At 37.4% G+C, this 18,250-nt stretch overlaps 2 protein-coding genes across 2 annotated transcripts; one reads left to right on the top strand and one right to left on the bottom strand.

Annotated features, from left to right (window-relative positions):
• Nucleotides 1-919: 919 nt before the first annotated feature.
• Nucleotides 920-12,211, top strand: cd63 (CD63 molecule). Its single transcript, XM_058642920.1, has 8 exons — nt 920-1,078; nt 2,233-2,318; nt 7,815-8,003; nt 8,164-8,238; nt 8,334-8,432; nt 8,631-8,774; nt 10,083-10,166; nt 11,691-12,211. The coding sequence occupies exons 2-8, from the start codon at nt 2,253-2,255 to the stop codon at nt 11,754-11,756; spliced, it is 723 nt and encodes a 240-aa protein (XP_058498903.1). The 5' UTR covers nt 920-1,078; nt 2,233-2,252; the 3' UTR covers nt 11,757-12,211.
• Nucleotides 12,195-18,246, bottom strand: letmd1 (LETM1 domain containing 1). Its single transcript, XM_058642919.1, has 9 exons — nt 18,077-18,246; nt 16,524-16,678; nt 15,963-16,078; nt 15,551-15,633; nt 15,195-15,381; nt 14,036-14,137; nt 13,753-13,905; nt 13,545-13,641; nt 12,195-13,338 (listed from the first exon to the last, which is right to left on the bottom strand). Exons 1-9 carry the CDS (start codon nt 18,196-18,198, stop codon nt 13,256-13,258), a joined length of 1,098 nt encoding a protein of 365 aa, XP_058498902.1. The 5' UTR covers nt 18,199-18,246; the 3' UTR covers nt 12,195-13,255.
• Between the last annotated feature and the right edge of the window lie 4 nt (nt 18,247-18,250).

Below are 18,250 nucleotides of genomic sequence, written 5' to 3'. Positions count from 1 at the left end.
CTTCTCATTTTAACTCACAGAAACTTGTTCATAATATATTAATAATACATATTTTTAAATGATTTAGTGCCGACTCTAAAATTCTAAAAACTTTTTTCAATATTTGTTACACAGTTGGAGAATTATGTCTCTGAAATGACAAATGTGTTGTTAACAGCCTCATTATTAAGGGTCTAAAATGACTGGATCGGACTAATATCGGCAGTGTTGTAATGTAACAAAGTACAAATACTTTGTAACATGTACTTAAGTACAAAATTCACAAATCTGTACTTCACTTTATTTATATTTCTAACAACTTTTACTTTTACTCCACTATATTTCCTAAATAAATGGTGTACTTTTACTCCACTACATTTCCTCTATCGTTGTTACTCGTTACTACCAAATAAAATCAGAAGAAGAGTTGGTAATGGTCTGTATTTATATAGAACTTTTCTCGTCTTGATGAGCTGCTTTACACTACAGTTTTATCATTCACCCATTCACACATCTTTCACACCCATTCAGACGTTAAGTGTTTTGCTCAAGGACACATATAGATTACCAGGGCCAAGAATTGAACCTACAACCTTTCAGTTGAAAGACAACTCGCCCTACCACTGAGCTACCATACCATATAATTTAAGACTTTTACTAAAGTAATATTATAAAAAAAAGTGACTTCAACTTCATTTTCTGGTAAGATAGAGTTTGAGATATCGGTATCGTACACAAAATGTAAAAAAGTGGTATGGTGTTATTTCTACAGAATGGACTATTTCTTTGTTTAATTATATGTCAAACATACAAAATAAATGAAAATTGTTATTAAAATTGCATTAACTGCAAAATGGGTTCAACTGTGACACAAAAGCATTGACTTCCTGCAAACAGAGGCAGTGGGCGTTTTTCAGTTGAACGAGGAGACCGTGAAGGCAGCAGGGAAAAAAAGTTATGGTTTATAACTGAGAAGTTGAAGGAGGTGGGAGCAGAGGAACCGAGGGTGGGACCATAAACTGCTCAAGTTATAGTCCAACAAAGCTCAAACCATCGTCGTCTTTGCCCCGTGTTGCTGGATTTAAGAGACCACTCAAAGGTAGGCCTTCTAAACGCTTAATTTTTTTGTGTGGTTTGATGACCCTTTCTTGTCCGTTTTTCGGGCGGAATGTTCCACTCCTGACGAACTACGCACTTCTTCAACAAACAAAGACAGTCGCACAGATGCTCAATCGCCGGGAACAACCAGAAACGGCTCAGCCCTCTGTGTTTATTTAAGAATAACACAGTTGGGAAAACTCTAACAAATCAAATCATGTTAATGTTATTTGGCCTGTGTGTGTGTGTGTGTGTGTGTGTGTGACAAAGCCGCTATTGTCGCTAACTCAGTGGTGATTAACGGTCTGGAGAGACGGCTGGCCACAAAAACAGTGACACCTTTACGGACCATGCGATCCGTTTTAACACCCCGATTTTTCTTTGTTTGATTGATCTGAAGTACGGTACTGCTGAACTCGCTTATTATAAATAGAAAACCTGAGCTTTGATTATTCTTATCATGTGTTAAATATGTATAAATGTGTCGCTAGAAAATAAACCTTGTCAAACAATGGCAGACCCGTGGTTCACTCGTTTTCTAGGACTTTCTGTCACGATATTTTATATTTGTAGTTTTTGTGCTGTACAAACGCTATTAATGTTACAGAAAACACTACTTTCATTACCAAGAATGTATTGTTACAAGAACATTTTAATGACACAAAAAGTTCTACTTATGCTAATAAAAAAGTTACCAATACATGTTACTAATGTTATTTAAAAGGTTATGTTACCAAAAATGTTACTAGGTATGTTTTTTCTTCTTCAGTGAACTGTGTACAGTGATAAACAAGAAACTCTGATATGGTTATTATAAATCGCAATGTCCTGGGCTGAATTAAAAGATGCCTGCTGTGTGTATGTGGACGAGCTATACAAATGAATGATTTTCCCATTCACAGTTATCTCAAAGTGGGAATATAATCCAACTGTCCATGCTGTTTTTTGTTTTTCTTACATATAATAGTAAATAAATGTTGAATTAATCACATCATGTCATCGTCATGGTTCCTTTTATAGCTTGTAGTGTGTATCAGTCCCACTCCAACAGTAAAATGACTCAGATCTTCCGCAACTGCTCATATTACAGCTGATGTAATGTTGCTCTGCCTTGGAAAAGTTGATAAAATACAACTCTTTTTTTTCCTCCTTCAGGAAACAAATCCTCATCAGCCATGGGTGTAGAGGGGGGAATGAAATGTGTCAAGTACCTGCTTTTCATTTTCAACTTCCTTTTCTGGGTGAGTGACCGTCAAAAACACATGTGTAATGCTTACCTTGAAAAAGGGGAACAGAGTTGGTGGTGGACAAAACCCCAGGAGGGAGGGAGGGGGAGCTTTTGGTTGGCAAATTAAAGAAAACAACAATGATGTTTGTCTGATTAGAACAAATGTGAGACATCGCTCTTGACTTTTTGCCTCATGACTAAGCATGTGTGTATGTATGTTATGATGAACACACATACGCACATATCTTTAGACGCTTCCCTGCGTTTTTCCTCATCCCCAAAAGTAGTATAACTGGCTCATTGTGGGCCATATCCTGGATGAAACTTCCCATTTCCTGGTTTTAATCTGTTTGCAGTCTCGTCATGGTTTGTTTGAGGGCTTTAGCACGAGAGAGGATGGCGATGGAATGTGAATCTTATGACCACTTTCAAAGTGTAACCGGATCATGTGACTCATACTTTTCTACCCATCCATAACTGATATACTGTAGTGCCATTTACAACGTGTAAAAGGTGTAAAACATAATCTCACACATTCTAGTATGACAAAGCTGTATTCTCTCTTTACAGTGAACATTATAGAACTAGTCATTATTATTCTTATTATTTTCACACATTGCAACACTTTATTTAGGATTTATAATACAGGGCACTACAGGGCTCAGGGTTTTTCTCCTACGAGCACTTTTTGTTTTTAAGTTTGGTAGATAGCATTAGCTTGCTAAACCCAGAAATCACAGAGTACCTCACGAAATGATACAATACGCGATACATGGACCAATAATATCACGATACAATAATTCTGTGATAATCAATATCAACATCAGTATGCAAGACAATCTTGACAAAAAACACGATATCGGTCGAACTGAAGAAAACAAAATGTACATGAAAAGTCAAAAGTTTCTCTATTTATTCACAACTTTGATAACAAAGTGCATAAAGTCTATGTATTGAACGTGGATGGGAGCATCTCTTAATGTAGCTTTTCCCACCATTATCCTGCTGTAAACGCCCTCTTCTTCAGTCAGGCAAGTGTTTTCTTAGAGTGCCTTCATTTGTCAATTAAAATATCATTATTTGCCCTGGCATATTGATTATCGTATTGCACGAGGAAGGATGATGATATATCACCAAATCTATATTTTAATTGTAACGTTTTCTCAATACCGTCAGAAAAGATGATGCCGGAAGCCCGGGAAACCACATAGATAGTTCAGTGCAACTCAAACGGAACGAAAAGAAAGTTACACAACAACCGCGTGTTACGGCTTGTGTTGCTTTGTTTTTGTCTGTTCTCAATTGTTAAAATATGGCAGAGGAAGAGTTATTCCCTCCAACAAAGCGCATCAAATCAGCCGTGAGGGAGTTTTTCAAATAAAAAAAAATAACCCAAATGACAAGACCATTTTTGGTCTTCAAATAACATTTCAGCTCGACCTAGTATACAAAATATAACTAGTTAGACTTTTTTTAAATTCCATAATTCTATTCTATTTTATTCTGCTTTTAGAGTAAGAGCATCTACTTTGCTCTGTTTACCATTTGTGTTCACTCTTTTATGTTTGACGTTAGCCATCATTAACCACCCATGTGACTCTAGCTTAAATATTGACTTTGGTGGTGCCAACAAGGACTGGCCTTTAGTGGCAGCGAGAGCTTAACATGGATAACATTACAAATGGGGCTGATATTGTTTCATAAGACATGGAGGTCGTCTGACTTGCAGTGTCAATGTGTCATTTTCGTGCAATAGCTCTTTACTTTCAACAATTAACAAAAACATTTAATCTCAAAGAGTAGTAAAACCAGTTTAGCAGTTAGCTGTTGTTCCTCAGGCTTATAGTAATTTCTTTCCAACAACACTATACGCTCAGAAGACACTGGACAGAACAGTCATCTAAGTACAGAAAGAAAATATACAGTTGAACCTTCCCTCTTCTTCTCAATGGAGACATGGTCCTCTGCAAAAGCAAAAAAAATACACCAGTCTGAATTGCCGATTACATTATTAGGCAGCCACAAAATTTGATTATTCATCAGCCTAGATGAAACAAAAATGTGATTAGTGGATTAACAGGACATTTATATGGAACAACTTGACACTTAAAGCCATTTAATACCCATTACTAGTGTTTGTCAACTAGTAGAAATAAGAAATGGCCAAATGTGCTGTCTTTAAATGGATTTGACAAACCAACTGCTTGGCAGAAAATCCATGAGTTCTAATAATAATAATAATAATAAAAATAAATGTATTTGTATAGCGTTTCCATCAAAGTGCTTTACATTACAAAATAAAAACATACACCATAAAATGTACACAATGACAAGATTAAAAAAAGATTAGTAAAATCTCATACACAGTAAAAACAGTGATCCTAAAACAGCATAACGATTTAAACAAAACGGGAACAGGAGTTCTGGATGATGTCTTCAAATATTGATTAAAAGTAGTTTAACATGATATAAAGAGAGAAAGAGCAGAGAGGCTGTATATCATGTCAACTATATACAGGGCAGTACGTGTATATTGGTTTTGACTTTGTGAAAAATTCAAAACACAGTGATATTCATAGCACCAATTATTCAGAATGATATACACTTTTTTGTGTGTATTTTTGCTTGAAGGCCAATTAATAGAATAGATGCAGAATGTTCTTTGAATGACTGATTTGTTAATTATGTTAATTCTATACACTCCTGTATACGGTTGCAATAAATGATCATTAGTGACTGATCATTCTGTAATTTAATATTTTATAATGGTTCATTCCATAAAACGGTGTAAATGTTCTGTCTAATGTTTGCTTTGTCATAGAGGAACGAAAGAAGTCAGATTTTTATTTTATAAAAACCCACAGACAGACAGGTAATGATTGAATAATCATTTTACTAATTGCTAATGTAATGTTTATGAACATTACCTTGTGATCTTATGCTTCATCTTCATCTATTACTTTCTCATCCACTCTTGTATGCCTGCCGTAATCAGTAGTTTTTCACTTGTTGTTTATTAGTTGTGCACAGTTATTAACAAAGTGAACTAACAACTTTGAAGCTTGATGTTTTTCATTCGTCCTTGAAGACTTGACAAGTGTTTGAATGAGGGGGTGAAACTGAACTTGTAACTAAAAGTTACAATTCAATCACAGTTTAGTGGTTGTTGTGGTTACATAATTAATACTATGATTAGTCATGTTTATCTACTTACTAATCAACTTTTTTGCATTGTTTAATCCCTTTGTCAATGATGGCCTGTAAAAATCGAATCACAGTTTTTAAATGTGTAAAGATGTGTCATTTGTATACAAGCAAACAAAAAAAAGGAAAAAATAAGAATCACTCCCCACTTGAGCCAGGAAATGTCTGGCACTATTTAAATTGATTGATCACTCTTGTGAATACGTTCCTCTCTAATCTTATGTCTACTGACTAACTACTCTCCATTTGATGGATCACAGTCACAATAAGGGCTCAGATTTCTGCCAAGGATTAAACACTGCCATTTTCTAGAAGATTTTTCTAGATCTATATAGAATTTTACCTGTTTATAGCAATTACCATCTTACATAAACATGGCAAAATTCCTCCTGATCTGTTAAGATCTGTTAAGATCAGGAGGAATTTTCTTGAGTCGTTGAGATATACACATCTGAACTTGTTAGATTTAAACGCTAAATTTAAATTGCTGCCTAATCTGTAGTTTGGCGTGTCTGATCCTCTATACACATACCACTTTTTGGGACATCATCAGTTGGTAGATTCTTACCAAAACATACTTCATTCATCACAATAAATTGAACCGTCAAAAACTGTAGATAGGAAGCTGCCAAGTTGCTAACTGAAGGACAAACCTACAGATAAAATATAACCTCCTTGGCAAAGGTAATAAAGTGCAACTTTTTTTTAGTAATCAACAGATCTAGTAAACTCCTCTTGTTACTCCACCCAGAACTGTGACACATCACACTTTGTGATCGGATCATTTTACAGCCAAATTCACAAGCTGTTGTAACTTCCTTCCATCCGTTTAGTATTAGTGCTTACTCATTTGGTTTGAGGGTTTGAGGGTTTGAGGGAAGTTTGAAAACTTCATCTTGATTAAATAGTTCTAAAAAGTCTCCTTAAAGGAATAGTGTGTAACTTTTAAATACAAAAAAATGTCTATTTCATTTTAACAATTGTCAAATAAGTCCACACAATGCAGATTAAGCCGATCAGCTCCACACAACTCTCTCTGTGTTTCTCAAGTATAGCAGTCTCGTGTTGCCTTGTGGCATACCCACACTGCACACAGGAAGTGATCCATTTATGTCAAGACAGACAGCTAGAGGCTGTGCTAGTCAAGTGAGACGGCTGCAAACACACTGAAAACACAAAAGTGTCCACAAAATGTTGCAAAAGTTAATTCTACTGCTCAAAAAACCCGATCATTGATGTAATAAATGTTTCTTGTACTCTCTCAGTCAAGTCTGGTAGTATTGCTTGACTTTAAGAACACGGCATACAAATAATCTTACATAGTTTCTGTTTAGACAACATCATGTGATCAACATGACAAAGGTTACTCACTGCAGTATTTTACTCGTGAAAATCTGAACATATCATTTATATTAAAATGTGTGACCACTACAACCATCTGATTTCACGTCTTGGTGATTTCCTGTAGACATTTTAAGATACGCAATGCATACTGACATTAGATTATAACTTACAGACTTCATGTCAGTGAAATTTTTCCTGTTAGATAAAGCAACCCAAATGTAGCTGACACTTACGTAAGATGACAGTAAAAAAAACCCAAAAAACATAGACACTTTATCATAAGCTTTCAACACGGAAAAACAAACATTTTTGTGTATATTTGTCTCTGGAAATTTAAGTGAAAGAAATGTTAAACATAGAGCTATGGCTTTAAGAGTTTTGTTTGAGTGCAGTAAATATATATCAATTTTGGTAGCACATAGTACAGTAAATACAACAGGTCTTTGCTTTGACGTTGTTAGTAGACATTATGGTACCTTTTCCTCAATACACCCAGACCAAATAATAACGTTATGAATACATACTGTATGTAGAGCTGCAACTAACGATTATTTTCATAATCGATTAATCTGTCGATTATTTTCTCAATTAATCGTTTGGTGTTCAGAATATAATTAAGAAAACCTTAAAAAATGTTGATCGGTGTTCGCTAAACCTGGAAATGATGATGTTCTCAAATGTCTTGTTTTGTCCACAAACCAAAATCATTGACTTTGTCATGATTTCTTTGTTATCCAGAGCAAAGAAATGAAGAAAATATTCACATTTAAGAAGCTTAAACAATCGGAAATCTTGTTTTAATCATGAAAAAAGCTTCAAACCGATTATCCGATTATCAAAATAGTTGTCGATTAATTTAGTAATCGATTAATAATCGATTCATCGATTAATTGTTTCAGCTCTAACTGTATGTGTAATGGGCATAACCTAACCTAACACCATCCTGTTTACCTCCATGCAGTTATGTGGCCTAGCATTAATCGTGGTGGGAATCCTGGCCCAGGTGGCTCTGCACAACACGATCATGATGAATGACGTGGCAGCCTCAGGAGGTCCCATACTGATCATCGTCATTGGCGTGGTGATCTTCTTCATTGCCTTCTTTGGCTGCTGTGGAGCGTGGAAAGAGAACTACTGCATGGTCACAACGGTAATTCACACAGCTCAGCATCTGTTCAACATAAAACACAAATAGTCAGCTCTGTGGATATTTGAATAAAGGTCAATTAACTACCATTTTAACTTGTACGATTATGACCTTTCGTAGTGTTTTGAGTGATCAGTGTTTTTCATTTCTCTCCTCTGCGCAGTTTGCCGTCCTTCTCGGACTGATCATCATTGTCGAGATTGCTGCAGCCATCGCTGGATACGTTTTCAGGAACAAGGTTAGTGTATAAAGTATATTCACAAGTGTTTGTGTGTCTCATAAAACCGTGCAGACGTTGAGGTTTAACTGCCATTTTTTATGTCTACTCTTCAGATCTCTGGCGTCGTCCAAGACAGCCTCACTGAAATGATTTCCAATTACAACAGCAGTTCAACCAAATTTAGAGACACTGTGGACGGACTGCAGAAGGATGTGAGTCCATTGTAAACTCTCTCTCTCACTGTTTACTTAGCGTGACAACACCTTCATCTAACATGGCTGCATCCTGCTGGTTTGGCGCCGCTGATATGAATTATTTTTCACACCATCCGTTAACACATGTTAAATCGTTCGACTGTACATTGCGTGCAGATGGTATGTCCGTATTTAATGACTCATTTGTACTTTCAGTTGAAATGCTGTGGCGTAAACAGTTCTTCTGACTGGAGAGACTTCATGCCTGACGGGAAATCGGTGCCTGACTCATGCTGTGTGACCATTTCGACCAACTGTGGTATCGGGACCATGATGGATCCGGACAAAGTGTACCAGCAGGTGAGTCGCTGCTAGTGACTAATGCTTGTGTGAAGTCACTCACCATGTGATAGGTCATATTCATAATCCTCATGATTTGACTCCTTGTTGATTTTGCAACACCTGTGGTTACACAGCAAACACTCCTCAAACAACAGCTGAAATACAACAGAGCAGGAACTAAGGTTTCTGTTTACGGTGTAGCCAAATACGGTCTGGCCTTTAATAAAGAAGTCGGTCAATAATTACCATTTCCCAGTTGTGCCAGTAGCAACCAAGATAAGGTTTTATAGAGCAAGTAATTGTCCACAGAACAGCAGGGCTCAGTAAAGTGTCTTATCTCGACAAGGTCTCTGCAATTGTTTGTGTGTAAAACCGATCTGGTGTGAAGATTTGCTCAAATGTGTGCATTTCTGATGAAGTTAAATGAATTACAGTCAGTGATAATGGGATAATTCTTGTGATGGTTTATACACAGCAAAACACACAGTTTCAACAATAGTCATTTAAATGTGAGGCAGCAGCAGCAGCAGAGGGAAATTAAGGCTAACTTCTGTAATTACAGCTCTGATGTGGCTCTGGGACAGTTGAGTGGGTTTTGATTTATTTTTTCACGTAAACAAACAATGTTTTTGATATAAATATGTCAGTGCTCACTAAACTATGTAATAGCTGTTCACACCCTTTCTAAAAGTTTTGAAATACAGTTTATTATTACTTATTGACAGACACACACACACCAGCATACTCAGTTACACATTATCAGCTGATGCATCGTCTGACTGTGTTTATATTGGTTGGGCTTGAGTGTAAAATAGGAGGTTGTGCATAGTAACAAACCCAAACAGGTCTATGACTCAACTCTACTCTTCGTCTTTATATTTTATTTTCCTAACTCATATTTTAGTTTCATCAATGAAGGTACTTTCAGCAACAAAATTAAGCTAAAAACACAGTTTGTTTGCATTTAAAAAGAGCCAAACAGACACAACTTATGAAACAGGAACATACGTCCGGTGAGATGATAATGTTTGTCAGTGCAAACTAAGTGTGTATACAGGCACACAAACTTTTTTTTTTTTACCATTCAAAGCCCATTCAACTCTAAAAACACAATGCATTCCTCACCCCAAACTCACCCCTCATATGTAACCCAGGGTTACATATGAGGGGTGAGTTTGGGTTACAGGGTTACATATGAGGATCATGTGCTGCTCAGACTGAAGGCCAGTCTGTGACTTTGGGTCACTGAAGTGAATCAACAAAACAAATGTGTTGAAGTTTTTACCATAATTCAAAGTGTCTCTCTGTCTTCTTTCTTTCATGCAGGGTTGTCATGATGCAGTTGAGGCTATGCTGGAGAAAAACCTCCTGTGGGTGATAATTGCAGCTATTGTTATTGCCATCCTGCAGGTATGTAACATCAGTAAACAAGATCATTTAGCATTAGAAACACACTGTGCATCTGACCAATAATCGGGATGAGCTTTACATCTTCAACCAGTTCATTTTGATGTTTTTTTATGGTGTAAATGTGTCAAAGGTGATAGATGTAAAACATGTTGAACAGTGGCATGAAGTGTTTCAAACACGTACCGCAATCCCAACTGAAAAAAATTGCAGGGGTGTGGTTGCCAGATTTCCTAAAAACAGAAACAAGACGCTGCATTTACACATAACGTTACACAGTGTTCATACACAAACACATACACATTTTATAAACATTTAACCATTTTGGTTCATTTCCACGTGTCAGAAACTGGCAGAAGTTGATAATGAAAGTGTTATCACACGATAAGAGGAGACATCGCGTTGACAATAACAAACTATAAAATGTAATATACGTGAGAGGGTTACGTGTTAGCTCACCTTGGCTGAAGTTCCCTGTGTTACGTCCATGTCTGCAAGAAAAGTATCTTGCAGTATCCGCATCAGCTTGTCTGTCGCAGACTGTTGTCATCTGTGTTTTACTGTACATATCTCTTGCAGACCATTGTTTTTCTTTTGGTTTGGTCAAGACTATTTAGAATAGGGTACAGGAGCTTTAAGGTCCACTGTTGTTCAGGATTTCAGATGCTATTAGCAGTTACCCGGTCTCTGCTCACGCTATTGGCATCCTGTGTTAAACTTAAGTCTTACTACCTACATTATAAAATGGTTGGTGGCGTGAGGCACAACAGACCAAAACATGAACACTTAATGAAAATGTTTTGGATTTACTGGCAGCAGCACTGTTATCATTGAAGCCAGTGTATCAGTTGAGCCTGTTTCCTTAATCTCTGCTGACACATTAACACATTAATACATTCTTTACACACGTCACCCTTAACTTTTTCAAAGCCATTTTATGATGTAGTTTTTACTCTTTGAGCCCAAACTTAACACCCAGCGCCAATGTGATGCAATTATCAGCCGCTTACAGTTGTTTATTTCCAATCCAACGCCCATGTTGCTTAAATAGCTCCAATCTGCTAACGCATGGGCGTGTTGAATTTAAAATGAGGTGTAGTCAGTTTAGGGTTAGGGTTTGTTGGCATTCTTTTTTCTTGAAGAGGATGAAAGCAAATGACAATACTCAGTCTGTATTTTACTCTACTCTTGGCAGATATTTGTAAGACTTACTCTTATTACTGCCTGAAATAAAAGCCCACACCACAACCGGGGTTTCTGGGCATATTCCACAATATAATCGGTGAAAGAACAGTTTGGCCACAGAGAACCTGTGGGATGTGCTGGATAAGGCTTAACACCTGATATTAATGTATATAAAAGATCAAATGTGTACAAATCTAGATTTTAATAAATGTTGTGACGTTGCATAAACGTATCAAAGTGATGCCAAGGCAAATGCATATCGTTGGACTAATTATTTAAATGGATTTTAAGGTAAAGTGAAGTCTAAATCCCACTTTTTGTGTTTGTTTGTTTTCTTTCCAGATCCTTGGCCTCGTTTTTGCCTGCTTGTTGATGAGAGGCATTCGCAGTGGCTATGAAGTCATGTGATCCTAACTCCACATCGGAGTAGTAGCTCGCTGTTCAGGTCATGCTTCTTGGGAGCTAGCTTCATTTGGAAACTTTAAAAAAAAAAAATCTTCATGTCACATAACACACAGAACAATTTATTTTCCCTTGTTATTGATTTTTTGGTTTATATTTTCATAGGCTTACGTTCTTTCGGCTTCGATACTGTGTATATGTAGGAATGCAAAATATTAGAGAGGATTCATGTCCACTTAGTTGACGATGTATATTCATGTTCGTTTGGAGGATTTCTAACATCTGTTACTGTGCTTGTTCTGTTAACACACTCTGGCCCGGTTTGGCATCAAGTTAATTTTTTGTTTTGTTTTGCTGGTTCCAGGCTGCTGTTTCGATTTCTATTAAAGACTCTTTAAATTAGATCTGAAAAATTGCTGTAAATGTGAAAACTAACAATAAATGCACCGTGTAGGTATTTATTTCAGACACACTTCTTAACAATGTAATATTGGCACTTCAACACGACATTCAAAACTTCAACACATAATATAAAATATTTGCAAATCATAACAAACAATAACTTTTGACTGAACATTGCAGATGTGCCAGTCCTTGCAAAAGGAACATGAAGCAAATGACTCTTCCTCTTACACACTTTACACAAGACCATACAAGCAGCACAAGGGATGTGCAGTTCCTCTTTGTACCGTCACCTGAACGTAGGCAAAAAGCTTGAATGTCATTCAGTCTCTTAACCAAGAAATCAAGTAAACAATAAAGCTTTTTTTTTTTTAGACAGTTTTTACAACCTGTGTCGCATCACAAAAAAGGGTTTAAGAGGATGACAGTCCAGCGTCTCACCACACAATAACTCGAGTTGGGATGCAGAATGTGCTCATTTTTGATGATGACTACTTGTTCCCTTTTAACACAATTAGTTTCTTAATTAAATTTAAAGCACTTCTTTACATTAAAAAACGAGCAGAGCACAAAGTGAGGTATGAGAAAATACAGTGCAAGTCTTTTGTGAACATGCTCGTGTGTGAGGTCTTTTATATGGATTCTTATGATTGGAATGTTGTGTGGCAACAATTGTACCTTCGCTCTCGCAAGGTATTAACTACAGAAGACTAAAAAGCTTTGCTGAACTTTGATATAACAATATCTGATTTATCTTTGACTTTGTAATGCATGTTAGCTCAGAAGTAAACAGATGATAAGGCTGCACATTTAAGTGATAACAAACAATGGCAATGAGAAAAAACACAATCAGTTCACCACAAAAAAAGCCAAATTACAGCTGATTGTTCTCATAAAGTATGATCCCATATCTCATTTAAGTTATCTATAGTGTGCTTAAATTGTATTTATCATTTCAGATGCGTAGAGATGTTCAGAGATGAGAGTAGATATTTCTTGAGGATAAGCTTTGGTTCAAGAGGTTTTGGAACCCAAAAATCACTCACTACACAAATGACAATGTAAGCAGGAAAAAAAAGAAGCAGATTGCTACCGGCTTCCTGTCAGTGGGGCCTGTTGTTGAGACCATGGGGGTAGTTGGCTGAGAGAAATACAATGCTGTGCAAAAGCAGCGACAACTCTGAGTCTGCAAAAAAATACAAGAAAAAAAGCAACGTTAAGACAAAATGGAGTTTTAAAGTTTTAAATACATTAATCAAAGTCAATGGGAGGGAATCAGTGTAATAGTCTGGCATTGCTTCAGTATTTTCTCAACTTAAATTACAAAATAATATCTTATTCAATTATGCATTATCATGCCATGTAATATTTCTGCTCTGAAAATGTAAATACCTTTTAATGAAGAGGATATCTGGAGCCACCGGGATAACCACTCCTGACACTGGTTAACACCAAGTTGGTCAGAATTGAGCCCCCGCACATAACAAGCCTAAAGGGAGTTAAACATTGTGTACTGAAATGTTCCGTTCACAGAGAAATAAGCAAGTTCATCATATTAACCACATTTGGCTGGTGAATACACAGACGCAGAATGTCAAACCTGTCTGAGCTCGACGTCACTGAGCTGGTGAGGGCCCAGCCTGATGAGGGCACGGTCCAGCTGCAGCAGCTCCAGGGCGTAGCTGTTCAGCCGCCGGCCCATCAGGGAACTCGGGAAGCGGGGTGAGAGGAAGAGCAGGGGGCTGATGTGCCTCTGATTGACAAGGCAGATTGAGAGACAGACACAGACGAGAGGTGTGCAGGTTCAACACACCGTTTACATTCAAGGAGCAACATTTAGGCGCAGTTTGTGCAGGATGTAAAAGAAGAGTGATTCCACTGACCATGTGATCCACACTCATCCGCTTTAAGCCCAGAGGGGGTCCAGAAAACAGGCCACGGACAGCGAGTATTTCAGACACTGTAGGGTTCACGCCACTTTGCACCTGACAATGAAAGGTCATCTCATAAAGCTGGAGTGTGTAAGTTTTAAATATAAACCAATACCAGTTATATTTAAAACACTGTGTTCACAGCCTATCAGCTTCACATGAGCACAAATGTAAAATAGAAGAAAATTGTTATCACTCACTTAAAATACAATTACCTCAAAATGATGAATACTTTTGTACATAACTGCACATAATGAGTTGGTTCAGACAGCTAACTAAACAGTTAGTGGGTCAACTGACTTTTAAACTGGGTGGTGCTGCAATCTGCACATGAACATTTACTTAATAACTCAGTGTAGTTTTAAGTTTAACGGCCTGTAACAACAACATGTCAGAAGGGGATCAAACACAACATTTACACGGCTGTTCCTCGTCTCTCCCTCTCCACCCAGCTCTCCTCTCTCCCTCATGTTTTTTCCTCTCTCCCAAACTGAAGGAGACAGATGGCTGACAACCCCGTCTACAGCTCTGCCAGGAGTTCTTCCTGTTTTTTTTCCTCCTCTTGCTGAGTGCTTGATTGCCGTGTGATTTCTCTGATTTTCTGAAGTTGGTGCTATAAAAAATACATTGTATTAAACCATGTTGATCGAGTTCTACCGTCTGTCTATCAGTATATATATCCGTATATAATTGAACGTCAACCAAGTACACACACATATTCTTTTTAAAAACTGTAAGGCAAATGCACGCAACACAAGTTTCTCCTCTTTATACATGATATATTAGCCGAGAACATGGGAAAGAATTACTGTAAAACTATAAGGAATTATGAGGAGTAAACCATTTTCTTCAGTCTTCCGTTCAGGATATTTATACATGTCTGAAAAATATGGCACTGTGGTTGTGTATACATTTGAATTGTCTATTGAATTTGCTTTGACGTTGAAATAGACTTATGTGTCTGAAATAAAGTGAACTGACTGATCAAATTTTCAAGCAAGAAGATTGAAGAATGTACAGCTGGGACACAGCTGTGTCTGTTCCTCACCATTATCAAAGCATTCTTATAAATATATCCCTGTCAGCAAAACTCTCTAGTACATTCACTCACTTTATTGCAGAGGTCTTTGAGGTGACTCTGTAGCCGACTGTCTTTGACTTGGTGGCTTGTGTGCTCCAGCCCTTTGAGCACTGGCCAGTGGTGCTGGGCTCTGAGGGAACTGTACACTGCCCGAAACTCCAACTGCTGACTGGGAGTCCAGAAGTGAGGGATAAGGAGCTGGCGGGGGAAAAAGTACCTGGCAGGGAACAGGTGGGAATGAGAGGAGAGACACAAAGGGGTGACGGGAGAATAAATATGCATCAGCAGGAGCAAGACAGGAAGCATGATTCAAAATACTGTACTAACATACTTTTGAAAAGGCTACCATTGTGTTAATATGAAAAGAAATTAAAAAAGTAACTCACATCAAGACAAAAACCAGGTAGTTGGCAAACGGAGGGATTGATATCACCACAAGTGGGATGGCTTTTATCATGTCCCTGTGAAACTGGGGAACAAATATCAAACAATTTAATCTGCAGAACAACTTTCATCCAATGTCTATTTTTATGTTTTATGTGCTGAAGCTAATATAAAGTTTCAGTTTGTGTCATTTTAAGTCTGAAAAGAAATGTTGAAAAAATAATTTTGTGAAGTCTTTAGTGACATTTTCCAATGTTAATGTTAAAGTAAAACAGAAAACTGTCACATTTGAAAAACAAACGTATGGCATTTTTGTATTTGGAAAACAAATATAGAATGATAGCTGGAGGTAAATAACTCTCCAGTCCATAAACCCAGCTCAGTGTTAGGTGATTGTCAGGTAAAGATAACCACCTGTCTGAGTTTCTCCATCTCTCTGTACGGTAAATCCTGGACCTTCACTCCATCAGAGAACATCTTTATTTTTATCCTGTTCACTTCTTTGGCATCTCGGAACAATAACCTGAACCCTGGAATGATTCAATTGTAACAACAATGTTTACGAACATAGAGAATATTGACAGAAATTTGCTGTATCTACAATATAAATTACTTTTCAAAAAAACATTTTTAAGCCATGCACTCAGATACCAAATTAAACAAAGTCAGTTTAATTACACTGAATGAATGGAGTCATATTAAAAAAAGTTATAGACATTTTGTTTGGGTATATTGCAGTGTTTCCCAACCCTGGTCCTCAGGGAATACTGCCCTGCGTGTTTTAGATGTTGCCCTGCTACAACACACCCGATTCAAATGATCGGGTCGTTATCAGGCTTCTGCAGAGCTTATCGACGAGCTGATCATCTGAAACATGCAGGGCAGTGTTCCCTGAGGACCAGGGTTGGGAAACACTGGTATATTGCATATCATCTCATGAAGAATATGTCACAGATTAATTATAATTTAGTTTACCTTCCACAAATGTATGGTAGATCTGATAAAAACGGGGAAATCTCCTTTTGAGGAATACTTCATATTTGCTATTTGCCCATTGGAGCCTGGAGGCGACATATCGACCAATTCCTTGCCTGACTTTGGTCGAGGAGTAGAGTCTACACAGAGGCAACCTGGACATGTAAAAAAGGTTAAGGTGATCAGCTTAGATCAGTGGTTCTCCAATATTTTATATCAAGTACCACCTGGGAACCAAAGTTAAAATACAGTGGTGTAAATAGTTCAAGCAAAGTCAGCTATGGATTTTTCACAGAAGGCAGATTTATTCCCAATAAGATAATTTGCTCTCTCATCATCCTCCTCTTCCTCACATATACTTCACATACAGGTACAATGAAATTAGGTTCAGATGGAAAGAGAATTTGTTTCATTTTCTACCCACTCAAACTTCTTCAGCTCCACTCCGATCGCATACCCTGGTATATACTGTACAATAGAACAGTATTTGTGTGATTTTCCTCCAAGTACCACCAGAGGAAGCTCATGTACCACAGTTTGAGAACTATGGGCTTAGATCATCATAAGAATACAACCATGAGGAATAAAACTACCTTTGTGAAGGAGGCTATATATTTGGCAGAATGTGTCTGTCTGTGAGCAGCATAACTCAAAGAGTGAAGAATTTCACTAGGGATGTAGATTATGGCACAAGGAAGACATTATTACATGAATAAAGATCTATATTTGTAAACCTTGTGAGATTGTGGGGTGTACACTGTGGAACAGTTCTGTTTAAATGTAGATTGAGGGGTATGTTGTTGAGGTTTCTCTGACTTTTCAGTGCACTGCGTCAATTAAATATCATTCTGCTAAAAATAACAATTTCCAGCAAGCTGTACTTTCAAGGTGTAATGGTGCCCTGCACAGTTCTAAATAAAGTTGACCTTAAACCCTCTGAAATATAATCACCCATGGTCATGTTTTTCTGCAACGTTAATGGACAAATCTATGATAGGCAAGGTAAGAACATGCAAAGGTCAGAGGCTACAGCCCGAGTACTCAGTAATGAATGTAAAGAGGCCGCACATATCTGAGTCTGGTTCTGTCAAGAGATTTCTTACCGTTAAAAGGGAGTTTTTTCCCTGTCCACTGATGCCTACTGTTTACTCACTGTGCGAATTACTCAATTATTCTGCCTTACTATGTACACTGCCTCGATTTGGCGCTATACAAACAAAACAGAATTGAATTGAATGTAAACAAACACAGATAGACACATGAACATTTAATCACCAAGTTTTACTATCTAGAATAACCATTACAGACATATGTGACATCATTTTGTCTAGTCGTGAATTCATTATGTATGAATTGTAGTTGTATATATCTGTAGTAAATATCCTGTCTATTGATTAAATGTTAAAACCGTTTGTCATACACGTTCTAGATGTTTCTTGTTAAAAACGTCACTATCTTGACAGGCAGTTAGCTTAGCGCGGTTTCAGGTAGTATGTGAATAAAAGTGAGTTACAAGTCGCGGAAGGTGAACCTTTAAAGAGTTAAGACATCACCTGGACTCACGGGACACGTACGAAGAATAAAGTCCAGTTGTTGCTGTTGTCCTGTTTGTCCTCAAGACAAACAGACGGACCAAAGACAGGCGGCTACACAGGCTCGAACAGGACAGCGCCATGTTGGTCTGAAGCACCGCCGACTTACCGTAATGACCCTCATATGGCGTACAC

The sequence above is a fragment of the Solea solea genome, chromosome 11 (assembly GCF_958295425.1).
Source record: "Solea solea chromosome 11, fSolSol10.1, whole genome shotgun sequence".
Classification (NCBI taxonomy): Eukaryota; Metazoa; Chordata; class Actinopteri; order Pleuronectiformes; family Soleidae; genus Solea; species Solea solea.
This window is presented reverse-complemented; position numbering and strand designations above follow the sequence as displayed.

Bases quoted from the DNA above. Each gene is read 5' to 3' on its own strand.
- cd63 (XM_058642920.1), top strand. From the start codon at position 2,253: ATGGGTGTAGAGGGGGGAATGAAATGTGTCAAGTACCTGCTTTTCATT. The intron at 2,319-7,814 runs GTGAGTGACCGT...ACCTCCATGCAG, and splicing joins TTTTCAACTTCCTTTTCTGG to TTATGTGGCCTAGCATTAAT. The intron at 8,775-10,082 runs GTGAGTCGCTGC...TCTTTCATGCAG, and splicing joins CGGACAAAGTGTACCAGCAG to GGTTGTCATGATGCAGTTGA.
- letmd1 (XM_058642919.1), bottom strand. From the start codon at position 18,198: ATGGCGCTGTCCTGTTCGAGCCTGTGTAGCCGCCTGTCTTTGGTCCGT. The intron at 15,634-15,962 runs GTGGTTATCTTT...TTTGTTCCCCAG, and splicing joins AGATGGAGAAACTCAGACAG to TTTCACAGGGACATGATAAA. The intron at 13,642-13,752 runs GTTTGACATTCT...AACTCCCTTTAG, and splicing joins GTGACGTCGAGCTCAGACAG to GCTTGTTATGTGCGGGGGCT.